The sequence below is a fragment of the Trachinotus anak genome, unplaced genomic scaffold (genome assembly GCF_046630095.1).
Source record: "Trachinotus anak isolate AG129_WGS33_773 ecotype Australia unplaced genomic scaffold, CSIRO_AGI_Tana_v1 ptg000012l, whole genome shotgun sequence".
In the NCBI taxonomy this organism is placed as follows: domain Eukaryota; kingdom Metazoa; phylum Chordata; class Actinopteri; order Carangiformes; family Carangidae; genus Trachinotus; species Trachinotus anak.
Window position 1 is genome coordinate 9011710 of NW_027273863.1, and position 10329 is coordinate 9022038.

Sequence of the window (10329 nt, forward strand, 5' to 3'; positions counted from 1 at the left end):
GAATGTGCCACTGCAACAGTTTCCAACATTGAGCAAGTGGTACAGTACCACAGGATGTGTAGTACAGCACCACAGAATCTATGTTAGGGGAGTGAAAATGTAGATTGAAAAAACTATTTCTGCTAGATGTGGGATTCATACATTCTATTGAATGTTGTGTTTTATTGTTTCTACACAGAGCATCGTGTTTCCCCGGCTTACTGATGTGTAGCTATTGATGAAACTACGTAACATTTCAGTGGAATTCAATGGAAAATTGTAAGCCATGGGCAGAGGAACCGGCGATTAGTAATATTAAATGTTACTATACATTGATCAGTGGTTGAACAAACAAGTCATACATTCAAGGAGAGCAAAATTTTCTAAAAAATGATGACCACCATCAGCCAATCAGCATTATCATGTATTGCTGTGTGTTTTAATGCAGATGAAAATGTTACATTTTTTTTCTTTGTTTTTTAAAAGACTGTGCAGCCCTTGCAGAGGTATGTGCTTTCTAGTGCATAAATATCCTACAGGCAATGATCATCTATTACAGCTGCAGAGCCACGGTGTGTGACCTTTGTGCAAATCATCACAATGACAGCATTAAATTGCTGTTTCTGTAAATGAGACAACCTCAAGATGGATGCATTAGTTGCTGTGTTGAAGAGAGAGAGAGAGTGTGTGTGTGTGTGTTTGTGTGTGTTGGTCATTGGAATAGTGTGTATAAAATAAGAACATATTATTGTGTCACAAAACAATCATTGGATTATCAAAAAAAGGGAAGTTTGAGAGAAAAAAATTCTCAAAAGTGTACAACATTGCTCAACATTAACAACCACAAACAGACAGGATACTTCTGGTGAGACAGCAGTGTCTTGCTCTGTCTGTTCAAATATGAATTTGTATTATCATATAAGTGTCATGGCAACCACACACTCATAATACGCCATAGTTAAGATTACAGGCAGAAGAAACTTCCTTGTAAACATTTAACCTCAGAGCAGTTTACAATGCTATAACACCATGCAGAATCCAGCCATATTTTCCCCTTTATAAGAGTGAGTTATACGTCTGACAGTTCCTGCCTTGGAACATTCAGTTCACTTTTATAAACAATTGCATCCTCAGTGCGGAGTGAAAGTCCGCTGTTCCAAATGTCTCAGTTGAAGGGGAAAGTTTGCAAGAGGTCACAGCAAGGTTGTTCTTCTCAGACAATCCCTTTCATGTCATATGTCCATCACCAATCCACCATATGTTTGACTTTCACAGCTGCTGCACGCATTTCACCTCTTGATCTTCCCTATCTCCTCACACAGTCTGGAGAGGTACTGTGTGAGCTTCACCATCACGATGATGAGGGCCCCTCCTGTGAGCATGCAGGAGGGCCAGAGCAGCGAGTGGAAGACGACGCTGTGGTCGTACAGCCGGGTCAGGAGAACGGTCTCCTGCTGCTCGCTCGGGTCGTAGTAACAAGGGACCTGCTGGTTCACCTTCAGGCGCTCGGAGATGTTCATAATCATGGTGTGCATGGCCACGGTGTCCTTCTGGCACCTGGGCACATAGAAACACTGCAAGGACAGGATTGAAGGACAGTGAGGTTATCTTGAGGGCAATCAGTCAGTCATACTTTTTGCTTTGGTGATTTGGGCTCTGGAGTTTCATTTATCTCACAACACTGAATACATCACCCTTCACGTATCATCTTTTAGCTTGACCGGGAAAAATTCCAAATCCTATCAGCTAACATTTTCTGCATTGGGAGCAGAGTACATCTATAACCAGGCCAACATCTGACAGCCGCTGTAAACATTTGAAACGGTTCAGTAATTCCCTGTATTTTCCCTCTGGCGCAGTACTCACTTCAGAGCTGGCGTCCTGGGTCTCTTCATTGTGAGATAAACGGCTGACACGGCCCGTGTTATTGACGCTCACGTAGACCTGCAGACAGGGGTATTTGGAGACTCTCCAGCAGTCTGACCCACAGTTGTAGGAACAGTTCATGTCTGCTGTGACCGTGGAGTTGAGAACAACACACACACCCTCCTCTGTCCAAACACTGTGTTGACATTCGAATGAAGATCCAATTTCATGCAAAAAAACATTGTTTCATAAAGTATTTATTTTTGCAGTTTTCAGGTTGAGACAGCACTGAAATATTTTGTCAACAAACACATCTGATGAATGAAACATGTTCTGACAGGGATATCAAAGTTAACTTAAAAAAGACCATAGGCCTGTACCTGTCTGCATAGGAGCGTAATATGGTGATCCCCAGGACAAAGTACATCATGACTGATGAGAGGATCATTCCAAGACCGAGGAGAATGGCCCGATCTTCACCAGGCTTTAGAGCTGTCACTGTCTTCTTCTTATCCAATATATCTACATCACGAAATTTCTGGTAGATCGACCTGATGATGGAAAATGAGGTGGGATCCTTGTTTAAAAGCTGCTGTACAAATGACATAAAAATCAAAGTGCATGCAAATCGCCTTTTAACCTCTGCATTTTAAGTGAATTTCCAGGCCTGAATTGATATAAACCTGTTACCTCCTCTCACTTCCTCCCCCCGATCCTGCAGTATTTTTGGCCCCTGCCACAAAGAACATCTTTCCTGATGATCCACGTCCTCCTTTGCTCGCTGAAGCCGAACGGAAAGATTGTTGAAAAGACCTGTGAGGAATTACAGCCATTTTTATGTTTAGCTGTAATGTAGCCTAGGAGTTCTTACGCTGAAATGAACTTTCACTACCAGCACCATAAACTATGACAGAAATCCTAAGCCAGAGCTTGCAAAACAAAGAGAACAACAAATCATACTGTACCTTTGGTGCATATTTGCTGCCAAAGTCACTCACTTTTTGTAAATATGTCCAGTTTTGTACAAAAAGAAATAAGTACATGCTTCTCCTTACAACCCTGCAAACAGCAGTTCCTGATTATGGTGAGGATTATGGTGTGCTGGGACAGGAAGCGCCCCTGGTACAGTGGACTCAGTGGACCAGGTAAACATCTCATTTTGAACACAAAGAAACGCTACAAAGGGTAAACAAGATGACAGGTAGCCACAGATGAAAGGTGTTAATGATGATGAGAGAACAACCTACCTGCTGTATCCTGAACACTTCGGCTGTCAACACAAAGTCATTGGGTCCTCTCTTGACACAACAACAACAACACCTTGCTTGTGCTTATTCTCATTCTCTGCAGGTCCTGCGTATGGAAGAAAACACAGTATTCAATACTGCACATGCAGCTCTGGGTCCCATAAATAACATTAGCCTTAATTCAGATGCAAATGAATGGGCAGCTGAGACATTATGAGTAATTAGCTCTGGGTCGGCTAAGGGTCAGCGTTAAGGTGAGGGTCGATGCAAACCCACTAATGAGATTGTCAGAGATTTATCCAGAAACATAGTTTGGAACAAATGTGCTTACATGGCTGTGTTATTAGTTATGTGTGGTCATTTTTTCCATATCAAAGCAGTAATGTTGCTGCCTTGTTCAAATCAAGTATGTGTGCTCCAAGTGTGCTCCATCACGAGCCAGAAGTGAATAAGAAATACCAATAAATCAGGTGGGAGTCAACAATCAAGTCACATTGTTTTATTTTTTTTTACTCCCCTTCAGATACAGAATGGATTAGATTTAATATTATTGGACATTCTGTAGCCATTATTCAGTCCTGTAACAATTTTCATTTTTGCGGGGGATAATGATCTCACAGTGCTGGGAGCAGAATAGTTGGAAAACAAGCCAACAAGTTCCCTTTAGACAAGTAATTTCCTTATTATATCACATTCCCAGCTGCTTAGGGAAAATGTTGCTGAGAGAATGACACAAGACATCTGCAGGAAACCATAAATGTTATCTGCATTTATGCTTTCCTTGAAACATTCCATGCAATGTTGCATGCATATCAACAACAAAGCAACACACTTACATGAATTTTTTCGCTCTGTCTTACAACTTTCCAACTTTTCTCCTCAGTAAAAAGCACTCTGAGCATTGCCCCTCGAGTGCCTCAAGTTCCACACATAACTGTATTGGTTTCAGCTAAACATGGAGACACACACTTTCAGAAAGACTGCCTTGCCCCTTGTGTCTACTTTACAGCCAAGCAAAGGGTTTTAAAGAGGTTTGAGAGCTGTAAATTTGTCGGTAGCTGTGCCTCACACTCCATGGAGGCTGGATTTACAGTGGCAGGTGACTTCCTACCTAATAACTTATGAGGAATGGACAGTGACGCTGTGCCTAATGATAATGTGGGGCAGATAGTCTCACCTAGGCTTTGAGAATGACCTTTCAGGACCTTCTAAATCAGCTTCAAATGAAGGAAACAAACATTTAAACAAAGTGCTCCAAATGTAATGGTCATATTTTCCACATTCCAGATAGGTCTTAGCAACATGTTTCACAAGAAAACACTTTTAATAATCATTTTCTCATCTATTAAAATTGACAGTGATGGAGATTTTATTAATATGAGCAATGTTCACTCCAAATATCATGAGACTCCTGAAAATCTGACATCATTGAAACGAGATGGATAAAACCTAAGTGAATCAGAAATAGCATCATAGCCACAGGATGAAAAGTGGTTCTGAATGACAGACAGCAGCTTGAAATTTTAAATATAGTTGTGCCCTTCCTCATATCTCTGCTCATTTAAAAAGCTCCTGAGTCTGCAGTGTCGCCACATGAAGCAGTGGAGGGAGACGGTCTTTGTGTGTGTGAGGAGATGCTCCAACACCCGGCACTGGTGTGAAACTGCTTATCCCAGCAGGAACGTATTGTTCCGATTTTCCTATTATCAGTTTAATGAACTTCATATCCTGAGCCAGAAGCAGATAGGATCAGCTGACCTCACTGTATAGTCTTTATGGGTGTGTCCTTGTTTCATATTTCTTCCAGCTGCCTCTCTCCCATCTTGTGAGACTGAAAGCGTGACTGAATGAGTGAGAAACCAATATGGCATGTGGTGGACCATGTGGTAGATCTAATACATGGTCCCTGGCGTCCGAAGGGTCAGACTGACAGCATCTCTTCATCTCATATCAGTGTGATCTGCTGAATTACTGAAGTTCAGCTGCAGTTTTTCAACCAACAGCAGCACCTGAGAAATCTGCTTCCCCTGCACAAAGTCACCGAAAGAGACGCAAAGCAAATACAAAGAAATGCAAAACGACCATAAAGGGACGGATAATGTCACAAAACTGCAAAGAGACGTGAAATGACACAAAATGACTACAAAGACCAAAACAACTACAGAGACACAAAAACGAGACACAAAACGGCCATAAAGTGATGCAAAATAGCCACAAAGAGAGACAGAATGGTACAAAATTATGAAGAGATGTGAAACCACACAAAAAGCCTGCAAAACAAACACAAAGATACAAACACCAACAAAGACATAAAGCAACCACAAAGAGTCACAAAAAAACCTCAAAGCGCCACACAACGACTATAAGGAGACACACAATGACTACAAGGAGACACAAAACAGCTACAGGGAGACACAAAATGAATATGATGAGATGCAAAAGACAAACAGAGAAACAAAACATCTACAAAGAGACAAGAAAAAAGTAAAAGACTCAAAACACAAAATGACAAAGATACTACAAATACAATTAAAATGACCAAAAAGAGACATGACAAACAAAAAGAGACACAAAACAGCTGTGTCGTTTGTAGTGGTTTGGGAAGTTATGTATTTGTTTCTGTGTAGGAGGATTAAGGGGCCTGTTACATGTCTGTGTCTCGGGGCCCCATTGTCTCATAATTCATCCAAAGTCTTATCTGACTATTTGTATCTCACCTGAGATCTGAGGAGCCAGCTTTGATCCAGAAAATGTTTGCTTCAGTGGGTGTTTACACTCACCTTGCGTGTTTAAGAACGGTGTGGAATTTCAAGGCCTGGCCTGCTATCAACGCGCTCTTTGATGAAGAATGTCGCAGGATGTATTTTCTGCCTTGTCCTTCCAGTGATTATTGCTTCCCTGTCAGGTGTCCCAGTGTTTGGTGCCTTAAAAAAAAAAATGTCACATGCTCCACTGCACAACTGCACAGCACCCCACGGACGTATAACAGAGCAGGAAACACTTACCTGAGGTGCACACAGTGGCATCTGAATAGTATGACCAGAGCAAGGCATAGCCTGCTAAACTGCATGTCTCGGGCCCTCTTGCACATGCTGTTTATATTATTCTACACAATGCTGCGTCAAAACCCAATCATCCATTCACAGTTGTTACCATCTTGCTGTGGCTCAGAGGGAGAAACAACATGTGCCCATTAAAAATAACCAATTCTGATTCATCTGGCACCTCTAGATGAAACATTACAGTAAGCAGAAGGTCAGCCACACAGTCCATGTTGTAGCTAAATCAGAGCCCCGTAAAAGATTGAAACTCTTCTGTATTCCCAGCTATGTGCTGTGACTTTACCCTCTATTGTGTGCTGGATCATTTTTAGACACATGGTTGGTGCTGTGTGTGTGTGTGTGTCTGTGTGTGTGTGTGGTCACAGTCTCTGTGTTTCTCCCTGGTGCTTGAAATAATCTCTTTCTTTGCACATTCATATCAAAATAAGCCCCAGCTTTTGTGCGTAACTAGTGTGTGCCGAGTTGAAATAGCAGTGGTTGTATGTCCAATCTGTGAGGTCCTACCTCTTGTCGCCGGGTTGTTATGATAATCCAGACTTTGGGCTACAACTGTCACCAGTGACTCTCCAGCATGGTCTGGGCTCCCAGGGACAGCAGCTGGCTACCTCGTATTTAAACTCTTACCCCAAGTGAACAGGATGCCTGCCATACCTGTGTCAGTAATATGAGTTCCCTGTACAATGCTGTCATGCTTAAAATGAGTTGCTCCATCACAATGAATCTCAACTGTACCCGCAAATATCTGGCTCTGAGTGGCTGCGCTGTGGGCCCACTGCTATGTTTGTTGCAGGCACTGCTGCACATCCACAGAGGAATTCAGGAGCAGTTATTTCAAACACTTCTGCCTTTTCATGTTATAAATGTACAGTATGTATCAGCAACTTGAAAGTCCCGACTTCAAAGACTGCGACAAGAAAACGTTGCAAGATATGGCCACAAGGTGTCTCTGCAACCTCAGAAAATGGAGAAAGAATAAAGTGGGTCGGGGTCTTTGGCTGAGTACCAGCAATGGATCAGGTGCTAAGCCTCTGATTTAAGGAGTTGATGCTTTAATTTTGGTAAGAAGGATAAATGGAGATGTGTGAAATTTTGTGAGAAAATATGTTAGTGTGTGTGGAAAAAGCTAGACTGCTCAATGTGTTGATTATAAATGTATAAAGTTACATCTTTATTAGCAGATGTCAACAACTACTACTCTGACTGTGACACTGTCCAGATAACCCAGAGCAAATTAATGTTGTAAACATTGTTTCCAGGGATCCTCTAAAACTGGAGAGTATATATACCTATTTTGAAAACCTATATAAAAATTCTCATGGGGGGGGGCTGCAGTATTGCATTGCTGATTTTGTTCATCAGCTGCTCTACCATTTATGCTTTTGTGGCATGTTCTCATTTTGAAAATCAAGTTGTGTGCCAGTATTGCTCTGACCAGATGGGGGATTTTCCCTTGTAGACCCCAGTTGATGAGCTACCAAGAAAACTCGCAGCATCAGATCATATTCTGCCACTAGTGCACAATGCTTACCACTTTACATTAACTGCCTTCTCCAAGATCAATCCAGTGCTGACCAGAGAATACAATATAATGAGAGACAATCTCTGTGACGATCTCCAGAGCACCTTCCTTCATCTTAGCTCAGATGCTTTCCCCTTTAATTATCCCCTGGCCTTGAAGAAAAATAACATCCCTTTTCCATACAGTCGGGCAGCAGGAAAACACGTGCACAAATATAGCAGGATGAGGGAAAAAAGACTCAAGGGCAGATGGAAAGGCATTTGTATTTATTTGAGGAAAGGCCTAAACATAGCTACAAAGACATCCACACTGTCTTCAAGTACCACATTTGGAGGTGAAACAACATTGTTACAGGGGGGATGAAAGGCGATTCTGCTTCTTTGTTTCTCGGGATCTAAAAATAGCTCTTGCTGAGCAGGCAGTGAAGCTGAGCTGCAGTCCCTTCTCTTGCTCCATTTTCCTCCTCATTCTGTCGCTCAGTCTCTCGCACACAGAATGCATCATGTTAATGATGCATGCGAGGTGACTTTTACTTCAGATGTGATACAGTTATTAGCTGAGCTTGGTCTGGTCCTATGTGAATTGCTGTTACCTTGCTGATATCACAGCGTGCACCTTAGATACAGGGAGTGTTATTATATAATATTTTTACAGTGATTGAGTGAAGTGTCACCTATACTGTTGTGTATCGCTGCTTTAATTGATTTAAGAAATAATTCTCCCAATTGGAAAGACATTTATAATATGTAGATATTAGTAAGCATACTTAACATCTTTGAGGTACTGTGGATGCTTTTATTTTTGAAAAAATGCAAACATCTCTGGGATGATAAGTAAAATAGAAATCATCAATTTGCCAGACTACCTCTTGTGTGCATGCACTTACAACTGAGGGTCCCAAGAATGTGTAATTTTGTTTAAAGGGTTTGCAAGTTTAAAATAAAATGCTGATTTCCAGTTATTATTCATAGTTTGACATTATTTCTTTTTGGTAAAAAGAAATTTGGACAACTTGCCCTAACCTCAAATATAGTCACAAACATACACACATACACACACACACACACACACACACACACACACACACACACACACACACACGAAAAGGCAATACTGTCGTTGCTAAGGCAGTTGATAAAGCTTGCTGCCACTTGTGTGGCTGTATCCAAGCAATTACACAATGCCAACAGGTCCAGCACTTATTTATCAGTGTTGCCGCTGTGCTCACATCCCTAGCAACCTTGTGTTATTGTCCCGCAGATTAGATCCCCACCCCCACACACACAGATACCACACTGCTGTACCCCTCGTGGTCTCACAATTATGGAGGGAAACAGTGCTAATCTCATTTTATGGAGAGCTGTAGTATGCCGACACACACACATTTAGAGATTTTCACAGATGTATGCTGCTGTGTATCTTTTATATCTATTAACGTACAGTACACAATATGCGCATATGCTGTATGTAAAAATTGATGAGTAGGCGTTACAGTTGCAGAGAGGAGGTGAGTCAATTCACAATATTTGCCCCTAGAGTGAATCATATATTGCGTAAAGCCCGACATTGGAGAGGAGGAATTTGCTTTGCATTTTTTCACTGGCAGCCAAAACACCCTCACACAGTGGGAGCACTGGAGCACATATTTCTGTTTATCCTGGCTGGAGGAGGAAGAAACAAGGGGCAGAATGTGGGGAACCCATGACTGGAACAATAGAGGCAAACAGCCCTGAAACAGAAACCTGTTTTGCATAACATTTTTGTTTAGTGTGCATAAAATTCATCCCCAATCCTTGGGGTTTTAACATTGAGACCACATCTAATAGAATCCCACCAGTTAAGTTATGTAAAGAAATTACGGTGCACTGGAACATCCAATCACCTATCCATATGAGTGAATGTGTAGCACAAGATATGAGACTGAGGGGTCCCTGGTGGACGAGTTGCAAAGATGCTGACAAAGGGCCAGATGAGCACTGATATAACTGAGTAGGAGGATCAAACAGCTCAGAGACTGGGAGGTAGCAAAGGCAACAAATCAGTGGAGTGCAGTAACATACATTATCTGCTACAGCCAAATCCATCACTCAACAACACAGTTAATCAGATAGACTATACAAATAATTTCTAACCTTTTAGACTTTCACCATCTGACTGCATGCAAATGCTGTATCTCTGCTATACCATCAGCGTTGACTTGGCCGAAGATTAAATGACAAGCTATTTTAGCAATGCTTAATTATTTGTCTCACAAAATGACACATTATCTTGATGTTGTGGATGTTTTTTGTTTTTCTTGTGTTTTCAAAGATGCACGGAGCGTGAGAAATTGGAAATTGATGTTTTAAGTTCATCTGTGTTTCCCAGCAGGGATGATTACATTTGTGGCAGCAAGAAGAACCCCTGAAACAAAGGATTTATTGAATACGCTGCACACTTGCTGCTGCTGTACAAGAAATTTAATGGTCCCCAATTCTGGATTTCATGGTATGTCGTCATCTCGCACAGGAAAAGGCTGAGGCAGTGTAGCCACTTAAATGGGGACAGTCAGTGATCACAGCCAAACAAGATGCATATGAATTTTGACAGTGGGCACCCTGGTTTTATTTAAGCAAATCCTCAATATTTCATATATCTTACGGCATGAATGCTTTCA

At 41.6% G+C, this 10329-nt stretch overlaps 1 protein-coding gene across 1 annotated transcript; it reads right to left on the minus strand.

The window, feature by feature from the left end:
* Positions 1–286: 286 nt before the first annotated feature.
* On the minus strand, positions 287–3321 carry kcnmb2a (potassium large conductance calcium-activated channel, subfamily M, beta member 2a). Its single transcript, XM_071491177.1, has 5 exons — positions 3093–3321; positions 2536–2658; positions 2226–2396; positions 1846–2041; positions 287–1553 (listed from the first exon to the last, which is right to left on the minus strand). Exons 2-5 carry the CDS (start codon positions 2592–2594, stop codon positions 1269–1271), a joined length of 711 nt encoding a protein of 236 aa, XP_071347278.1. The 5' UTR covers positions 2595–2658; positions 3093–3321; the 3' UTR covers positions 287–1268.
* Positions 3322–10329: the final 7008 nt, after the last annotated feature.